The sequence below is a fragment of the Tuber melanosporum genome (genome assembly GCF_000151645.1).
Source record: "Tuber melanosporum whole genome shotgun sequence assembly, scaffold_178, strain Mel28".
Classification (NCBI taxonomy): Eukaryota; Fungi; Ascomycota; class Pezizomycetes; order Pezizales; family Tuberaceae; genus Tuber; species Tuber melanosporum.
This window is the reverse complement of record NW_003298839.1, coordinates 52,880-74,171: the sequence shown is the minus strand read 5'-3', so window position 1 is coordinate 74,171 and position 21,292 is coordinate 52,880. Positions and strand designations below refer to the sequence as shown.

Here is a 21,292-nt window from a genome sequence, read left to right as displayed (position 1 = left end):
TTCGAAGGTTTCATCAGTGATAGTTAGTAACTAGCAGGCTCTCATCCTGTAAAGTACATATACCATTCCACTCATTTTTTGTGTTTCATTTGGTGCTCTGAAACGGATAGTCACGATTACTATATCACGACACTAGTTGTTTATCTCTGAAGGTGTTACTGTTAGTTGAGGCTCTCAGTCATAAGGTGTTTGTTGGACGGAAGTTTCTTGAGGCGATTGGTTTCTTTTCTACTTGTGGTTGGAGACTTAGCTTCCTATTAGACCTCTTAATTGTTTTTAATGGCAGCTGCGGTGAAGGTTTCTGTGTTTATGGGGGGTGATAGGGACTATCTGGAGAGTGTCGATAGGTACTTGGAGGATGTAGAGGCTGTGGCCTTGAGTTGGGACAGTTACTGTTCTCCGCATATGGTGATTGACGCGGAGGCTACCAATAAGACTGTTAGGCAGAGACAACTTGATAGACTTCAAGGTTGCCTAGATTAATCGAGATTCATTTTTGTATATGGAGATTGTCTAGGAAGGCTCGGACTTTACTCGTTTCGTTTATGATTACTTGGAGCGAAGTAAAATATGTAAAGTAGGGTAGAATCGTAAAAACAATATTATATTGTTAAGGTCTCTTCTCTGTTGCTTGATGATGTCTAAAGCTTGAGAGGCATTTCGATATTTATATTCTGCATCTGAGTGTTTGCAGACTACATCTATTTATCATACAGCTATGTACTTCTTTAATCATAATTCATGACGTCGAGTTTTCTTCCAAGGTGCGAACACCTGTGGACCCTGAAAACCATTACACCCTTATTGGTAATTATGATATTTCTTCTTAGGAAACGTGCTGTTCCCAATAGTAATATCCCAATTAGCAGAGTCTTTAGACTTATGACCTAGTTCTTAAGTCAAACTGAGTTGGTCCTAATTGTCTTTGGCATTGATAAAATAATCAGTTTTATCAACGGCTATATCTGCAAAGGTGGTGGTCATTTCAACCATCGTAGGTTGTCTGACTCTGATTCTTTGTAACTCCATACCCAACTGATAGACTTTCTCTGGATGACTTCCTATTAACTCGCAGGAAGCTATTCCACCAGATTGGTAATTAATCCCTCGGTCGGCAACCCTTGGTTGCTCTCTGGATAGTAGGTTTCAGTAACTATTGTAGTATTGAGAATCACCCCATGGCTATGACATATTCTGAAATCCAATTGCAACACTATGTGAAGTTTATTGGCTTCTTTGGCAGTGTCTTTTGGAGTTCTAGACTCTTCTGGTGGATGTAAATGTATTGGTCTCTAGTAGAGATTCTTTACCATTTGATACCATCTCTTTGTGCGAAATCGTCCCTTTACCTACAGCCTATGCCAAAGGTGTCATGTCTTTGAAGCCCAGTAACTCTCTGAGTAGTTGACGGAATTACTCCGTTCCACTTCCCAGACCTAGCCGAAGGCCCCCTCCCATATATTCTGCAAACAGGATCCGGTCGGACAGACGGTGGTGACGTATATGGTGTTATTCTAACACCTTCAATTCTGTAGTAATATAGTCACAGGACGCATGTGAGATTGATATATATGATAACGTGCGGGCCGTGTAAGGGAGCTGGAGGGGGGTGTTGGAGATCAGAGATTCCGCCAGTTCTCGAGTGAGGTTACCCTACTTAGGGTGGTTCCTAGATATCGTGTTCTGGTATTCCTAACAAAGATGAAGATTAGATTCTTTCGTCAAAATCTGCGCAGGCAAGGAGATGCATGGCATTGGTGGCATTATGTCTTGGAAGATGTGAAGAGGTCTGACTGGGCGGAGATTAAGAGTGAGTTTACTGCACGCTAAGGAAGCCAAGTCACTCAAGCGGCGAGTCTTTTTGAGGTTCAGAATGAGATTATCTCATTATGCCAAGAGGAGCAACAGCGTATTACCGAGTATGTGCGCGAAGTGGAAAAGCTTTCATGCTGAGTACCAAAGGAGATGGACTCTTTGTTGGGTATCTTGTTTATCAAGGGCATGAGAGATGAAGCCCGCAGGGAGAGAGTGTCCTTTGACCTTAAGGATTCTCCGAATTTTACTTTCGCAAGAGCACTTACTGTGGTGAAGGCAGCCTACCGGATAATCGGCGAAGCGGATCCATTCAACCTAAAGAATAGATCACTGAAAGGCAATGGAAAAGAGAATGGGTATGGGAATGGGAATGGATGGGCCAAAGTAGATGACGATTTCCATCCTTCTCTCTATGCATCAACAGAGGTTCAGCCAACAGTTCGAAAGCTACCGGGAGTTAGTGTAACTCAAACACGTTTCTTATCATCAGGAATACCTTCCGCTTCATAAATACCCCATTCCGAAGTACAATCAAAGCCTACCCTGTCGCAGGAGGAGTTTAATACCTTGATGTCAAACTTCATGTCATCTATGGTGTTTTCAAAATGTGATTCAGCGGCTGGGAATGGATTACAACCTTCTAAACTTCGTCCACCAGGAAACTATTGCATTGGATACAGAGAATTGATTGTATGTTACAACTGCGGGATTAGAGGACCTTATGCTGATTCATGTACCAGCCCTCCACTATCGATCCTTGAGCATCAACAGATAAGAGACAATGATAGGAGAGATAAGGAGAATCGCAATGTGTATAATGAAAGGTTTCAGCAAGCGACAGGGGCAAATCTTATTGAAGTTCCACCACAGGATAGAAGGATCCCATTACCGCAGAAGAATCCATGGTCTACAGATAAGGAGTACCATCAAGGACAGAATTCCAACTGGAATGCAAATTCTGCATTATTGTTACCAATACTTTCACCTTCGGCAGATACTCAAGGTACAAGACCGTCAGTTACCTCATGTGTCAAGCTGTGCTCCACAGAATGTAGAGGCTTGGGTGAAGCTTGTACTATCCTAGCTCACATTCCTGCGGTTGCTACGATTTTTGAGAAAGCTCTGGTAGAAAAATGGGCAAGAGTAGAGGAGGTTAGTGAGGATGAGGAGGAGGAAGATAGACATAGGCAAGTAAGGCAAAGAGTATTGGAGAGGGAAAACCAGACTCAACCTTTGAGTCCGAGGAGGATTGCTTGTGACGCATTAGATTAGATGGAGATGCAGCTAGTAGGATTTCTCGACCCAGGAACTCAAACAACAAAGGTTACAAGAAAAAGTCCTGGAGAGAAGGTACCGGCACCACCAATCAACTGGATGAAAGGACAGAGGCAGTACACAATTCAGGATGCTCTGACTGGACCAGGGCTAAATCCGATTATTACTCTTGTACAGCTCTTAGACTGTTCCCCTTGCCTTAGAAGAGATCTGCTGAACTTGTCTGATCGTTTCTTCCCTGGTCAAGGAAGAATGCCAAAGAGAGTGGACAACCATATACCACTCAGATGGGATTAGTGGTCAAGACCTCCACCACACAGAGAGTTTTATGTGAGGCACCTCCAGATACTGGTCAGGAGACAGAGTATCTCTACATTGAGGCTTGGATTGGTGGGCAAAAAATACTAGATGTCTTAGTGGTTGGTAGGGCAATGCTGGAATTGATTTCAAAGGCAATGGTAGAAAAGCTCAATCTAGTTCACTATCCAGTAGAGGGATTAGCTATCAGATTGGCAGACGATTGCCCAATTCCACTTTACTACTATGTCTGATTAGATGTTGTCACTAGAGTATTGACACGAATAAAGGCCTTTGAAGTAGGGGTCTCCCATACATATCATCTTCTTCTCTCATGCCGATAGCTATGCAGGGTGAAGGCTGTTGAGTATCATGCCTCGCAGATGTTATTCCTGGAGGGAAATGATTTCGTTCGCCGTAAGGTCAAAGCTATTCCAATGTCTATGAAAGCGGTTTTACAAGAGTCTAAAGCAAAAGGAGTAGAGATTACCTGTGTCTCACCTTTGGAGGTTGATGATGAAGAAGCTGAAAAGGCAGTAGAGATTCTACTGAATGAGCTAGATCACTGGGACTGGTAGGGGCAGAGTGCCAAAATTCCCCTTTCGGGAAACTAGAGGCATCGTCCTGGTTTTAGGGGCTAGGGCGATGCATGTATGACCCCAGGGGAGATGGGAAGGTAGAGAGTATGGGAAGTGTACGGAGCTGTGGTAAAGAAGAAGAGGATAGAGAGGACTTTGGGAGGGAATGTACTACAGATTTGGAGATGGAAACACAGGTGGAGAACGAGGTTGATATGGTTAGAATATTGGAGAGGTTTTAAGGTGAAAAGGCCCAAGTGCTTGCAATGATACTGCTTACCAGAAATAAAGCTCAACTCTTTCCCATCACTCGGAGACCGGAAAGATGAGAGCTAGTATGTGGTGATAAGGAAGAGGCAGCAATAGAGGATTGGTTTAGCAAGAGCCAAATCAGAATAGGAATACAGCTTACAGCAGAGGAGAGTTGGCGAGTAAAGCGGATGCTTTACACTTAGTGTGATGTTTTCGAGACAGATTTGTTAAGAATCAAGCAAACTGACTTGATTGAACATGCGATTGTACTTTCGCCAGGAGCCAAGCCAACACGAGCACGAATTCCACTCTATACTGAGGAGGAAATCGCCTTTTATCAGAAGTTGATTCCCAAGATGGAGGTGGCTGGCCTTATTCTCCGTTGTGATAGTGCATGGGGAGCGAGAATAAAGTTTGTTCTTAAAACAAATGCTGAAGACCAAGTACCTGGAGATCAGTTAAGAATTGTACAGAATTTCATTCCGCTCAACTGGGTTACCGTGAAGTTACGTTATCCCAGTTCTCGTATCGAGCAGATCATCCATACAGTCTTAAAGAAAGGAAAACGATTTTTCTTTATCAGTGATGTTGCAAACTCCTATTAGGCAATCCCAGTACGTATGGGAGATGAGTACAAGCTTGGATTTGTTACACCCTACAGGATGTACTGCTATACAGTTATGGGACAAGGGCTTACAGGTGGAATATACACTTATTCCAGATTCCGTGATTTGGTTTTCGGTACGATTCCGGAAGGGATTGTGGCATGTGAGGACGATTCTGAGTTACCTGTAACAAACTCAAATAGACAGAGAGTGCTTACAGGTTCACAGTGACTGATTGGAGACTATGGAAAGGTAGCTTTCGATGGCATGATAGATGATAGCTATGGAAGTGCCAAAATATTTGAGGATATGTTCAACTTCCTTCATGATCAGTTCTTTCCTCGTTGCGCTTGGGGCCCCATATATCTTAAGGGTGAGAAATGTCACTTCTTTCGAAGCTCGCTAGATTTTGTGGGTTTGGAGGCAGGGGAGAATGGCCTTCAACCATCACTCAAGAAGAGAGAGAAGATTTTGAAGTAGCCGACACCATTGACCCTAGAGGAGGTGGAAGCTTTTTGATTCTTAACCCCGTTCCTACGAAGGTTTATCCCAGGAAGAGCAGAGTTAGTCTGGATAATGAAGTATGGAGTCGAGAACCAGGGCAATACTGTGCAGAAGAAAGCTACTGAAGAATAGTTTATTTGGACCCCTGAAAAGAATATCACTTTTCAGGCAATCAAACAAGTGATTTCGAATAATGCGATGGCAGCTCCGGTCCCAACCTCACAGTATCATCTTGCAGTTAATGCAAGTAAAAGAGCGCTTGGAGGAGTCCTATTCCAGTTAGCAGGAATTCCTTCCGGTACTGAGGCTACTAATTCACCAGTATACCGTAATGCTGAGAGAATTCTTATATTTATATCCTTTAAGCTAGCGGATATGGAAACAAGATACAGTAATTCGGAGCGGGAAGCCTTGGCTGTTATTCGGTGTTTGGCAGAAATCCGCTGGATGGTTATCGCATCCAATTTCTCCATTCTTGTTTAAGCTGATCATGAGGCCTTACGAGTTCTGCTAGCTGTTATTGACAATGATGCTCATGGGCGAATTGCGCACTGGCAAGAATGACTTGGAGAATATAATTTCGGATTATTGCATTGATCATCGACTACACATTTTATGAGTATTGCGGAGGGGCTGTCTACATTACCTATAAAGTGGTTAGACAAGCACTTTATGGAAGATAGTGACACTCCCAACATTTCCCTTCTTGAAGAACAGACTGAACCTGGATATTTAACTCCAGCAGGATTGCAAGTAGCTACTACGGTACTAATTACAAGTGTACTACCACTTTTTCTTCGAAGTGATAAGAGGTTCTGGAGAGGGACAGCTAGTGTTGGCAGTAGGAGGAATTGTGAGGTGGAAGGCAAGGAGGATAAGGGGGTAGTTTTGGGGAATGAGCAGAGTTGTATGATTGGGGCAAGAAATTTACAGAGGTTTTCTGTGATGGTGATTGGCTCAGATGGGCGAGAAGGCAGAGTGACAGAGGAAAGAGGAGAAGAGGTTGAAGAGGTTGAAGAGGTTGTTTGGGAAGAGGCAAGAGATCAAGGATTACTGGGGATGGCGAGTAATCTCAGGTGGCAGAAATGGGAAGCATGGTTGAAGTCACATTTCTATGGGAGGATTGTACAGCTGCGATTAGAGGAAATGGATAAGACATTGGGGAATAAGACACAGGTGTCTGAAATAGGAAGGAATGAGCGGAAGATGTTGATATGGCAAATACGAAAGTATGTGATGGTAGAGGGCAGAGAGATGGAGTTGTTTTACTGGGAACGGGATGGGCAGTTATCACGCTGGATATTGGAAAGGGACGTGGGAAAGGTCTTACAGGAGCTACATGAGGAGCATGGTCACTTTGCGGCAGGAATAACAAAAGGAAGAGCTCACGGAAGAGTTTACTGGCCAACTCAAGCACGGGATATAAACCAATGTTTGGCTTCCTGCGATTCATGTTAACGGGTTACAAAAATCCAGTGAATTGGAGAAAGCAAACCTATAATCCAGTTCAAACTAATGGATATGATAGGAATGGACTTCATGGGTCCAATTAGTCCTGCCTGTCAAGCTACCGGATATGTCTACATTTTAGTAGTTATTGACTACTTCTCACGATTCCTATTTGTGGTTGGACTTCCATGTGCTGATCAGCGATCTACCATATCAACGCTTCTTGAGAAGATAGTTCCAGTTATAGGCTGGCCAATGACAGTCTATACTGATAATGGGACCCACTTTACCGGACAACTAATACAAAAGATGTGGCAAGATCACGGGGCGATTCACTTTCCATTCGCTATCTGGCATCCTCAGTCAGTAGACCTGAGTGAATGATATGTGCAAATGCTAGTAGGGCAAATCCGGCTCAAATGTATCTCGATTGGAAGTGCAAGTCAATTGGGGCTACATATTGGCGATGCCGTTCTCGATATTAATACCCAGTGTATCCACCTTCACGGGTACACACCAGCCGAGATTCTTTAAGGATTTAATTCTGTAACAACTCGGAAGCATGCCACTGGATTTGAGGATTAGCTTAAGCATTCAGTAGATTTACAATCACCAGGGATGAGGGAACAGTTGATCAAGAATTGGGATTCTTCGATTCAAACCTTCTTTAGTACATGCGAAGAGTCTGGTGCTATTGCTTTGGAAAAGCTCTCACAGTCACAAGACCGATCCCTGCAGAAGCAGTCACTCGGGTACCAGAAACTGAAGCCAGGAAACTTAGTCCTAGTTCGGGACATGCAACTAGCAAAGAACCATGGATGAAAGCTAGAGCCCCAGTGGTCAACCCCAAGGCTTCTGGAACGAATATCAATGTTGGGAGTTAGCGGCCATGTTTGTCAATTACATGATCCTCCCGGAATGACTAAGAGGGTTCATCTCGACGAGCTACTGCTCTATGTTTCCCATCAACAGCCTACACCATAGCAGTCATCATCTCTGGTAATTCCGATTGTTAGTTATATATGTGATGCTATGGGAGAAGTGGATGGACATTTTACTCTTGGTCAACGGGAATTCAACTTTGCGAGTGTGAGGTTACGTGAGAGGACCTGGTGTAATGATCCCTCTTCTCGGATTGTTAGTTCTTGGCGACGGGGAACGATACTTCTCTTTTCTTACTTCTTCTTCCTTCATTTTACGATAGCGCTAGGCCTCTGCCTACATTACCGATAGTACAAGACCTTTGTCTTCTATCGGAAACGCCTATCGTAAGCTTTCTCTAACTCTTCTTCGTGAAGAGCCTTCCTTGGCGTAACAATAACGTTGCAATAAAGAAAAAGATCATAAAGATGTTTTATATTTGTTAAAGTAATAAGTAGGAAAAGTACTTAGAACAAAGCATGAAGAACCTATCTTCCTCGGCCGCATCAGACTCCTTACATAGTATTCTTCTCATCCATAGTCATGTGACCTAAAGTGGTCACATGTGCAAAACCAAATCGTAAAAAACTAGTCATATGACCAAAGTGATCACATGCTCAAAACCCATGACCTCATAGTAAGGTCATGTGCAAAAACTCATAAACTAATCATAACGCAATAAACAAGTCATATGACTCTACTGAGCCATATGCGCGAAACCTATGACCTCATAACAAGGTCATGTGCGAAACATAAATCATATGTACAAGGCTTACCCGCAAGGCACACTCGCAAGGTATACTCGCCAGGTGCAAATCCCATGACTCATACTTGAGCCATGTGCGAAAGCATCACAAATCCCACACATAACAAATCATATAACCCGAATGAGTCATATGCGCAAAACAATAACATACCTGTGACTCATAATCATGTGTCATGTGAAAACCTCTTTTTATGCCAAGCCACCTTCGTGACACCTGGTCAGAGAAGGAAGTTATGAGATCAGAGGTGACAGGTAGTTAGTATTCGGCAGAAGAGAAAGCTATTATGATGGGTAGTATATAGCTTGCACGAGGAAAGTCTAGAAAGGAGAACAAAGTGAGTTAGAGGGAGTTCTATCAGCTAGTTTAAACATCGGGTCGACGTTATAAGAAAACTGGGGTATATCTGTTATAGATAAAATTTGTTTTTGCTTTCTTATATTATTTTTAGCTAGTTTCGCAAATCTTTAGCTTAGCTTCACAATTATTTTAGTTAGCTCTTTACTCAGAATGGGGAATCAAACATTGTTTGTATTTACTGGGAGCTGAATAGGTCATGTTCTCAATGGGAGAGGGTTTGCTAGGCTTAGCAGACCGTGGGGTGGAAGTTTAGTCTATATAGCCACGGTTTTCTTCTCCTATTTTATTTTATTTTATTTTATTTTTCTTCACCACTACCACCACCACTACCACCACATTTCAATGGAGGAACATGGAAAGTGGGGAAATGGTTTTGAATTTGTGTCTTGTAGCTAGATAGTTGAACAACCAGGACAAGTTGGATTTTTTTCTCTGGGGTTTTTTTTTTTTTTTTTTTTTTTGAGGTTTGTCTTGTGTGAAGAGGTTGATTAGCTAGCTTGGAGATTGAAGGTGATCGCAATTGCAAGGCATTTTCTTACGGTTCGAAGGTTTCATCAGTGATAGTTGGTGACTAGCAGGTTCTCATCCTGTGAAGTTCACATACCATTCCGCTCATTTTTTGTTTTTCAGTACTGTACTGCAGTGTTGGCAGTGACCACTGGTCACTCGGAAAATCAAGTAGTCACCGGTCATCCCCTTATGCCATGACCAGTGGTCAGGACTGGTCAGGACTGGTCAGAGCAGGAGTCAGTATAGGATGGTCTTGGCTTTAAGCCTACTTTTCTTTTACGCTCGCTCGCCAGGTATTTCATATAGCATAGTGACAACCTTACTTGCAAAAAGCAGTCCTCTAATTGTGGGCTTGCCAAGGAAATCCTGACCACCCATCATCCCTCATCACACCCCCTTCTGCTGACCACCGGTCACTGACCATAGTCATGGTCAGGACTGGTCAATACATCAGCCATGGTCACTGCCAACACTGCTGTACTGTACCTATTTCGCATAACCACCCATGTGCTCGTAGGAACCAATGGTAACAAATTATACTATTGTTTCACCAAAAGCCATTACAGATCCCGCTTGTCAAAAATCAAGGGCATATTTCCTACCCGTTTTCCCATCGCGGCAAATATATTGTTTTCTTTAATACCGTTTGTCTCGCTTCCTATGTTCGCTGTTCCTTCTTTGTCCTCTTTGAATGTGGAAAGGGTGGAGGTAAATTTCCTAGCTCTCCCGTATCGAAGGCCAGACAAGGGATGTTTAAAGATAAAGGTATGGTCTATGCGGGGGCCGAGACCGGAGGAGAGAAGAAAACATCCTGCCTTTAAAGACTATTCTTGCGATAACCGACACTTTTGATACCCTTAAATCACCCGAGTCTTGTCAACAATGGTCCGACAACTTACTCCCACTCTGTTGAGAATCGCTCGCGACGAACTCAAGCCTCCAATCCCACTTCCTCAAGTAAACCCTGTCCCTCCCGAGTTGAATACATTCTTGGGTCTTTTCAACGACGATAGCTTCATCGCTACACGGGTAGCCGAACGGGTAGCTGCTCTGGGTGTCTGGAGGGAATCTAGTATTCGAGATTTGGATAACGAACATCAATTTGAGGGGCAAGCTCCATGGGGTATCGATGTTGATCGCCCGTCTGATTCTCTTTGGAAAGTTTATTGCGAATCACTTTCGAGAAGATATCCAAACCGATCTCCTCTAATCATCACAAGCCCTATTTCTTTGGACAATTTACCAACCACTTTTTTAACCGCTGAAATACGCGAGAGACTCCCTCAATGCTCAAACCTATTATTCGTTCTCCGGAACAACTCCCATGAGTACTGGTTCGGGGATTTACATTTCCACACTACGACGTTACACATTCTAACTCCCTGGCCGGATGGTGCCGTTGTGGTACCGGATATCTTATTGGCCCACGGTGGCCTAGAGCAATGCTTACGAGTGGCGACTAGAGATCCAACCTGCAGGATAGCTCTTGCCCAGGGTTACAATATCTCTACTACTCCTCATTTGATTGACTGTTCTTGGCGATTTGTCTTGAGGGCCATGACCCTATGGCACGAAGTCAGTAACCCTAGTGATTTTTGGCCTAGGCGAGCGGCCCTCATTGATTCTGCTGGTTGGGGTATACCAGAGTTTATGAGCAGACTCACAGAAATCCTTTACCAAGTGAGTAGGATGAATCATATGCGCCACTGATACTGATGATGACGTCCTAGCAACAAAACGAGCATCCCGAAGGCCCGATTCCGGAACCGCAAGGACCAGCTCCAGTGGTTATGCCACAGGGGGTGCGACAGGTCCTCTTATCTCTCACCCGTCATATTAATGCTATCGAGTTTGCCCAACGGGAGATTGATAATGGTGCTGAAGCGATCTTGTTCACTCATATCCCAAACACACTAGATGATGAGTGTGGTGGTTCAGCAAGTGCGCTATGTCAAGTCGCAGTGACAGCCCTCCGACGATCTCAAAAGCAGATCTTCTTCGGGTGAGATCACTCCTCCCCCAGAGTCTACAAAATACCGGACATTGTTGTTGTAATTACATACTAAGTGGAACATCTAGCCGAACTGTACCGGCTGTCAAGATGGTAGATCCTGTTTTGACTGGACAGGCTGAGCGGTTCCGAAGGCAAATGGATGCTCAGGCACCCGGAGGTTATCCCCTCAAGCCATATTTGCTCCCTATCGGTGACCTCTAACAAACTCATAGCTAGCGCTGAACAAATCGCGGCCCACCGGCTAGTTACTGAACTACAATGGAATCGCGGTGTCAATAAAGCAATGGTAGTCTTGGACGAAAATGGCCAGGGTTTCATCAAGGGCTTGGAGCTGCCACAACGTCCTGTTTATATGTCGACCCTTGTCAATTCTAGTAATATTCTTGATACTAGACCTTTTTCCGCCATACTTCCGAATTTTGCTTATTTGGAAATCGACAATCAGCCTCCAATATTTTGGTTTCAGAGGCGCAGGCCAGTGCTACAGCTGGAAGACAGAATTGTGAGCACAAGCAAACATAACTTCTACGGTCCAACACCATGGATGATTCAAGAGCCGCTTTGTACGGAAGCTATCGCATCATCATCCCCCGCTAACTTAGCCTTCACCGGCATTGTTCACCTCTTAGGAAACGACTCTAATTTTATTCCTGCACTGGTAGCGGAGCGAACGACCCGGTTTGGACAATGGACACTTGAAAATTATGCAATGGATCCTTTTGACAGAGAAGAAAGATTTCAGCGAACACAAGCACTGTCAGACCCAAGAGGTTTGGAGCCCGCAGGATGGCTTACAAGCGATATCATGGACGCTGTCACAACTCATTATAACCAATTCTGCACGGAGGCAGAAATATTCTCGGTCTCGCTCACAGCATTATTGGCCGTCACCGGTGATCCTTCACACCTCGCACAATGCCGATTGGGTGCAAGATTTTGGATCTTTATACAGTCGAATGTCCAGGCAGATCATTCCGGTAATCACTTTTGGATTTCGATAGTTGACCGGGTTAAAGGACACTTTTTCAGTCACAACAGCCTTCGGGATCTTGGCGATCCTAGTATCCTATTCAATGTCTTGAGGCCTATTTTTGAATCACCAGTAGTCCAGAATATTGATGGATCAGCAGCAACGTTAACTCGCCCGGCAAATACGGTGGTGGATGTGCCTCAACAACAGAACGGATATGATTGCGGCGTTTACTCTGTGAGAACGATAACCGGGTTCCTGGAGGGGCTCGCCCAAATTCAGGGACCCGCCCCGACAGACGGGGATAGTCAAGCCGCGAGATCATACATCCCAGAAAATTGGTCTTCCACTGAATACCGCGGGGTACTTCGCCATTCTTTTCCGGTAAGCCCCTGTTTGCGCACAGTTTGTTCCCCCCCAAAATTGATAGTGAGTGGGTTCTAGACTCAGCCTCTTGGGGAAGCTGGCGCTTCCACTACGCCCGACCAACTCAACAATATCCTCACTGTGCTATCGGATGCTAATCACCATCAAGATCTTGAGCGCGCAAGGTGGCACCTTGACAATGCTGGTGGAATCCTTCTTCAACTGAACTCTCTTCCATTAGGCAATTTGCCTCATGGATGTCTATGTCGCAATCATGACAACGCGTGTGGTTTCACAGTGGTGCCCGTCCCACCAGGCTATAAGGTTGTGCTCATGAGGTATGGCCCCACTCACCTTGACCTCAACGCTCAGGAGCTCACATCCATCAGTGACACAATCCTCTCGGGGGGCTCTTGGACGAGAGTTCAAAACCTCCCTGTCATGCGGGAGTATTTGGCGGCTTACCAGAGCGCTTGTGAGTACGTTCGTTTCTGCCGCCCGTCACAGCTAACTTATTAATTTAGTGGTGAGGTTAAATCTGAACAACCGACTTAGCAATCTTGAGAGAGAAGAACTTCGTGATAAATATTTGATTTTAGCTTCAGATACAGCTCAGGTAATAGTAGGGAACAGAATAGAACATGCCAGAAGCCCCCCCCAGGGGTTCGCTCGTGCAAGCTTTCTTCCTTATGACAATACTGACAAAATCATTCAAATTCTGGAAACGAATTCGAAAACGTATGGAGGTGATACCATCAGGTTACCTGGAGTGTCGTATATAAGGATAAATGACCAAGTCTGGATTTGGGTAACGAGGTCTCTCACTCAACAAGCTGCTCAGAGATGGCTTACCACTCCAACACTGCCCCCCCCCCCCCCTATGCCTAACATCTGGAATGAAGAGTTGGAAGCGCCAATCATTGAGGACAACCCGACTAGTCTGGCCTCGGCAGTGTATAGTTTCCGTTCTAAATGGGCGGAGAAGGAGCGCAGATACCAACAAGCCATCCGCCAACAGTCAACATATCTTCCCTACTCGGATACTAAATATTCGTTGCCTTTTGAGGAGCAAGTGGATGTAGAGGACGGCTATGGGATTAGACCTCGCAAGCAGAAGCGATTCTACATCTACTCATCCTCAGAAGGAGACGAGGGGAGGCTGGTCAATCTAGGCAGAAGCACAAGAGCTCCAAAACGTGTAGCTCGAATGAACGCCCAGACAAGGACTCCATTTTTGCCACCCATGGGACAAATTGTTGCGGAGCCTGTACAACCGATCAGGTACTCAAACCGGCCTTCTAGTGACACCAGAATGATCCAAATTCGCGAAGAGATACCTTGGACCCACTTAGGCAAAGGAGACCCAACCTTTACTATCAACACTATTGGGATGCTCGGGAGGACATTTCTGTTACCTACAGAGCATAACTTTAGCTATCTCGCCATCCGAAGCTACCTAGAGAGTCAGGGAGAGCTCTTGCCGGCCTCGACTCTCAGTTACTCGATGACCGGCGTCGATCCCACACCATTCTCCAACCAAAGTGATTACTTAGGATTCCATTCCCGGATGTATGCTCTACAGGTTGACCAGAGACGAGGGCATATTGAAATCCATCATCCCATGACCTGGACGACAGTTATGCAATTCCACACAGAGGACTTTGTATATGCGCGACCCCAGGAACCTACTCGTGATTGGAACAGATTCATACGGAGCGCGGAGCCTTTCCCGGTTGACCAAGTTTTAACAGGTTATGCAAATATCGGAGGTGCGACGTTCACCCCTGGGCCTGCGGCAATCCTTCGAACACGTGGTGACTTCGAAAGACTTTTTTACTCTGCTGCCGAAAACGAATTTCCCGCAATACGTGTGGTTATCCGCCGAAGCCTGGAAGTCGATAGCACTGATCGTGTATATCACGCCCCTCCATGGCATCTCAAAATAATTTATTATTGGCTAACCCTATATCACGGAATTTTTCCTAGGACCGAACCAACACTTATAGGATAACTGCAACTAGATACGGTGGGGATGGTAACAGTGCTGTATCCGGGCCTATCACGGCAATCGTTGCAAGCGCAATGGACTATATGGACTGGAACTTTCTCTCGACCCTTGTTACCTGGTGGCTTGGCACGTCAGATTCATTAACCTACGTCCTTCCACAATCTGCTACCAAGTACCCGGTTGCTGTGGATAGCCAGGACACTTTCCAGCACATGATCAATGAGTCTAATAGACTCCCTCACCGTGAGCGACAAATATCGCTAGAAATTAGGATGAGAAACCAACTCTATTGCAATCCTACAGAAAAACTAAAAGTAGTCCAGGAATCACTAGCAATGGACGCGGTCAACGAGATAAAAGAACAGATTGCTGCCCTAAGAGACCAGATGGTGGAGTTGCAAGCCCCACGTGATCAAGAAATTATCGATCGTGGTCAGGAAAGGCTCGACCTTCTTGAGCGCATGCTGAGAGCAGAAATTGACAATCAAACAAGGAACCATGAAATTGCGGATCTCGAGAGAAGGAAGGACAAGAAATTAGAGAAGAGAAGAGATAGAGAGATTAGGGAAATTATTGATGCACAGACCAAGGCGGGAGAGGCAGATCGTAAGGCATTGAAGGCTCGGAAAGCGGAGACTAGGGCGAAGAAGAAAATGGCAAAGGCAGAAAGGGCAGAGCAGGCAGCAATCGAGGAGCGGGAGAAGCAGGCTATCAAGTTGCGTGATAAAGTAGAGAAGGCTAGGGCAAAGGCAGAAAGGGCGAGGGAGGCTACTGCACGGGCTGATCGGGAGGCGGACGCTATCAGTGAACAGGCGAGAGTAGTAGGAATGTCCAGAGTCGCTAGGCTTCAGGGAAAGGCCCCAGCAGTGAACAGATCGTTGGAGGAGGAGGAATACCCGAGGCCAGTGGAACCTGCCCGGGCAGCACCAGCTCCTACAGTCCAGACTACCTCATCTGCTGTACATACTATGGCCCCTGTATCCCCAGAACCCGATGACCAAATCCGAGCACCCAGGGACGATATTGGGCGATTGGAGGATCGTTTTTTGCAGATGGAGAATCGTTTTTTGCAGATGGTGGAAAGGCAAGTGGCCCGCGGCTTCCCTGGTTCGCCCGGTGGCGGTGGTGGGGGGCCCGCAGGTCAGGCTGAGGACCACGATGCGGGCCAAGCTCTAGACCGGGCTAGAGGCCGGGCCACAGAAGACGCAGCAAACCAAGATCGGGGCCAAGCCGCAAGCATTGATGGAGGCCTGGGTAGGGATCAAGCCGCAGAAGGAGAAGAGGAGGAGGTGGCCGGAGAGGATGGTGATAATAATGGCGAAGACGGGGCGGCAAGCCTAACACCTGCGGAACTCCGCGAAGCGGGTGAAAGGCTAGACAACGACGGCAGAAGAAATCACCAGAGAGAAGGAAGATACTACTGCCCAATCTGTGGTGCATGTGTACAAAATCTTGGAGATGTAAGTTTTAACCCCTCCTACCCAGTCGAAGTACTCGTGCTTGTCCATTTATGTAGTATTGTGAGACAATTGTCCCAATACAAGCATCAATGGTGCCAAGATGTCCCCATGCTTGATAAACTAGCACGTAGGGAGATATGACATGGAACTAACTAATTAAAAATGTAGGCACGGACAAAGGCACACTTTGAAAGATGCAACACACATTATTATGAGTTGGTAGCGGAACCCCCCATTCGGCAGGGGAAAAAAAGACGGAGGGTGGGATAGTCGGGTTTATTTTCACGCTTTGGTATGGGGTGAAGTGCTGATGTGAGTCACCGTAATGCCTTGTGAAGATTTTTAAATGGGCTACACAAGCCCTCCTACACTACGTCCACAGGTTTGGGAATAACTTTTCTGCAATGAGAATTCATATATAAGTGATGGGTTCGTGCTGTCAGCTGTGGAAAAGTTGTGGTTTATTTTTATTTAAGATTTTTTTTATGGCTACCAGGTTTTCAAATCACAAAAGGTGAACAGATAATTCAAGTGCTTGTGTAGTGATGGGCTAGATCATGATCGAGCAGATCATAGGGGTTCTGCTTGAGCATGATCTAATCGCGGCGACCTCACGATCGAATGATCGATCAAATTGATAGATCCTGATCGAGTAATCAAGCAGTGATCAAGCATGCCCACTGATCGAGTATAATCGATTATGCTCGAGTCTAGCCGGCCACGGTCAACTTTTGTTCACCATCACGGTATTCTAATAGCATGCGGAGAATCCTCACTCTCAACCAATTTAAAACTTGAGTTGGTTTCGACAACCATCACAACCATCAATAGTCTTTATTCCTTTATACCGAAGAACCGACTAGGTGTCAGGATCCTTATGGTTGCACTCCGGAGGCGATAGCCTTCCACGACGCGTTCGGAAACGGGAAAGAAGTGTAGATGTTGTAGGATATTTTGAAGCGTATGGGTACCAACTATGACGTCCCGCATGTCGTAGGAGACTATAAGAGTGAGGACATTTTAGGCAAGAGAAGGGGGAAGTAAAGCGTGTTAACGAATCAATGGCAGAGTGCATTGTCGAGAATATGTTATCGAGTGTGCGGCGTAGAGAGTGTTTAGATAATAAATAGGTGATATCACATGATTACCAAGATGGATATAGGTATGATATGTTTGATATGTCTCGGCAATCAAGTGGGATTATCTATTTGCATGAAAACTGCCTATCCCGCTCACCTGATAACACATTCTCAACCAGACTCTATTATTGATTCTTCGACACTCTTCCCTTCGCAATGTACGTTTCAAAAATTTCCTCACCAAAATCTGAGCAACTGGCAGAAACGGTATCTAACGCTCCAAGCCCAGGGAATAGCGCCAATGCTTCGAACTCGCCGGTCTCGGAGTAACTGTGTTTTGTGAAAAAATCCTCCCTCACATTTTGACATAGGTAAGCAACAAAAACTGATCATAATCGGCGAGACTCGAGCAGGATCTATCGGTTTGCTCGAGCATGCTTCTGGCCATCACTAACCAAAGCAAGCATTGTGAAAACTACCCACCCAAGGGGTATACGAAACCGTTCTCCCGAAATTCTACGTCATTGACCAAGAAGACGAATGAGGTCCTACTGGTGTAGAAGTGACATTAGGAGTCGGGGGATGCCTCGGTCTACCTATAGGAGCGGAGGTAGAGGAAAGCTCGGCGGGTGGAAGTTGGAGGATGATGATATAGGCGAATATTTAGAGGTGTGGGAAAGAACAAAATGGGAGAGGAACAGGAGAGACTATAATACCTTGGATCTCTACTCACGCATTATAAAGATTGTGAGTTTGTTGGCCTTTCGTAGATCCCTAAGCAGGGTCACAGTTACTAGTACTATTGTTACGAATACCCGTTTGGTACTCGAGTACAGCGACATCTCTAGGTTAAAGGGCCGGGGTAATCATTTTGATCCTAAATATAGGTAAAAAAACATAAAAAGGAAAACATGGAAACGCATATACCACTAAAATCGGACCTAGAGCCCCCCCAGAAACATACCGCTCAATGTTAACTGTGGATAAAGGTGGAAGACTGATCGCGCAGCGGTAGCCTGCAGATAAGAGCACCCACCCGGAAAGTAGCCAGCGCACGAATGGATGCGGGAGGCATGGTAAGCAACGTCGTTCACTTCGTTCGCTAAAATAAATTACCGGGAAAGACATGTGTATAATCAAAACTTGCTGATCCCTCCGGAGATCTCCACATCTCTCTCTCTCTGTGCCACACAAGTTCCGATTCCTCCACACACTCCGGTGGTAACAAAGGAATGACATGTCTAGAGAACCGCTTCCGTAAACCTCTGAACCCTCATGATGATCCCCCACATCCCCAAACTATACGTTAGACTCCCGGAACCTCCATAATTAACTCCAACTATCCGACGAACTCGATTTGAACCGCACGAAAAGGAACCTAAATACAAATAAACACTAGTGACATCCTGTGATCAAGACACCCCAGCCGAGTGGTGGGGGGATTGGGGAGGAAGCTTGACCCCATGTTTATTCAATACATGAGCGGGAAGGTTATCCTTTCTCTTAATCCCCTTATCCCTGACCTTCTCGCACCCCGAAATTGGGCAGTCAAGTAGTACAGTCACTCGGCAGAAGTGTTCGTGATCTGAGACAAGGTTTAATTGCGGTTGCGCCATATGGTGGGGCAGTGCCAGTGGGGTTGTCAACGGGCGTGCGTGTGCGCGAGTTCAAGTTCACGATCAACAACCACTGGCACCTCTCAACATTCAACCATCAATTGACCTACCATAAATTAAACTAGCTAATATTTTGTATAACCTCCCCTTGCTTCTAAAACTGCAGCCACCCTATCAGGCATTGATTTCTCCCAAACCAATGGTAATACATGTGCAAGTCTTCTCCTAACAGCCTCTTTTCCTCCTGAAGTATCTGCAATCCTTGGATACTGCTGGTGCAATCGCTTTTTAAGCTCAACCCATACATGCTCAATAGGATTTAAATTAGGGGAATAAGGGGGATGGTCCACAACCTCAATACTGTTTCTCTCCAACCAATCCATAACACTATATGCCTTATGAACAGGAGCATTATCTTGCTGAAAAAGAACATCTTCAAGTTGTATACCAAAGGAAATCATTTGATGAATAACAGGAAAAAGATATCTTCTCAAAAGTCTAACATACCTGGTCTTATTGATAGTTTGAGTAATAGGAACTAATGGACCTTTTCTTTTACCCCAAAAGCACCCCCAAACCATAAGTGAGATTCCCTTATCCTTCTCCTTTGAGTGTACACAATCAGCCAACCACTTCTCTACTGGTTCTCTGAATACCCATTGTTGCTTTGGATCCTTGGATTTCTCCACACTGTACTCATCACTCCAAATCACCCTTTCAAAATCCTCAGCTGTCCAGTCCCTATAAGCTGTAGCCCATCTCAATCTCTTAGCCACATGATCAGACTTTAGCCTAGATCTTGACTTGGCTATCCATTTTTTAATGTTTGCTTCTCTGAGTACCCAGTCCACTATGCAGGCAAATTGAGTAGGTAATTATATCCAGTCACTCAGGGTAGCACAAAGAGTTAACAGTATCAAGAGAAACACCGGATGCATAGCGATCCCTGAAGGCGCATCTGGTCATTTTCTGATTGGACTTGGCTGCCTGTATAATTGTGCGACGCTGTTGACCACTCAAAATGGAGGTGCGACTGGGGTAAGGGAGATTTTCAAGAGATTGGCATTCACATGTCCAGACAAGAAAGCTCTTAACAGTTGTCCATGGGCGTCTAATAATTTGAGCCACCAAGGCAATATTCCGGAGGCAGTAGAAAAAGGTGATTATCATGCCCTTCTCTGCAAGGCTCATTTCTCTCTGGGTGGTTTTAGGTGGGGGTCTTTTTTTTGTAGCATACTTCGTATTTCCAGAATGCTTAACCATTGGTAACAAAGGTAGAGGAAGTTAATAAATTAATTAATTAGGTAAAGGAGGCTTCGGTGGGTGTAGATTTGTGAATGGTCACAGTCACGATGGAGTGAACGGTCATGATCAACTTTACACTTTGTTGAAAGGTGGCATTTTGGCAAGGCAGCTTAGTCATCTGAGACCGGTTTCACGAACACTTCTGCCGAGTGACTGTACGATCTTTATCGATTGAAAATTTTTTGGACATGATTGGAAAATCAGTAATGACTATATATTGAGATGCTTTAATTAACAGCGTTCACCACAGATGCAATGCTAGTACCGGCTGCCGGTATCCGATATCTGGTCTCGTTATAGTAACCATCAGTAAGCTACGATACCCGCTCGCGCCAGACTTAACTCCAAGTCAGCGGGAACACATAAGAGTACTTTGGAAATAACCCTAATCCACCCCCACGCGCTAGCAGACCAAGATCAAAAATTGAGAAAGTTCAAGTCTCACTACCCCCACTCCCGCGCTTACCGAGGAACACGAATACCAGTAGAATGAGAATGAAAACCGGACCACAACCACTACCAATCTCCCACGCCCATCATGCTCCACCACCTCATATCCGCGCCTTACACAAAGCGCACCAAAGATCACCCCTAACGGTGCCTACAGTCCTGGACTTTGAAAACCTCCCTCTGAGCTCCCCGTCCTCCTTTTCCCCCGTCGCAAACTCAACAATCAGCGCCTCCGTCGCATCAACCGCATTCTCCGCATTCAGCGATGGGCGCGAAGACACGGTGAACGTCGAGTCCGACATACCCGTTTACAATGTTTCCTCGGTCCCTGGACTACGGGTAATACCCAACTTACTCCCTCCGTCGGTGCAAAAGACCCTGCTGCGAAAACTGCTGTTCCGCGATCTCTCCGACCCGCGGCACAAAACAAACCTGCACGCACACTACAACTTACCTCCCCCGCCACCCGACATAGGTTCGTATTTCGAGTCACCCCCGGGGACTACCTTCCAGGCGCTCAACACCGACGGACGAGACTTACCCATTGACCGCATGCTCGATAAAAAACTCCGATGGGTGACTCTCGGTGGTCAATACGATTGGTCGTCGAAAAAGTATCCTGTGGATTCCTCCTCCCTACCGGAATTCCCGCGGGATATTTAAAAAAGAAAATTGTCCCGATGCGATATTGTTA

The 21,292-nt window shown here is 45.5% G+C and overlaps 1 protein-coding gene across 1 annotated transcript in view; it reads left to right on the top strand.

The window, feature by feature from the left end:
• Nucleotides 1-20,637: 20,637 nt before the first annotated feature.
• The window catches only part of GSTUM_00003558001 (uncharacterized protein), a gene marked incomplete at its 5' end in the record, with an annotated part of 1,398 nt that continues 743 nt past the window's right edge, over nt 20,638-21,292 (top strand). The window contains 2 exons of the mRNA XM_002837149.2: nt 20,638-21,203; nt 21,267-21,288. Coding sequence (XP_002837195.1) covers nt 20,638-21,203; nt 21,267-21,288 — 588 coding nt within the window. The remainder of the gene's footprint in view (nt 21,204-21,266; nt 21,289-21,292) is intronic.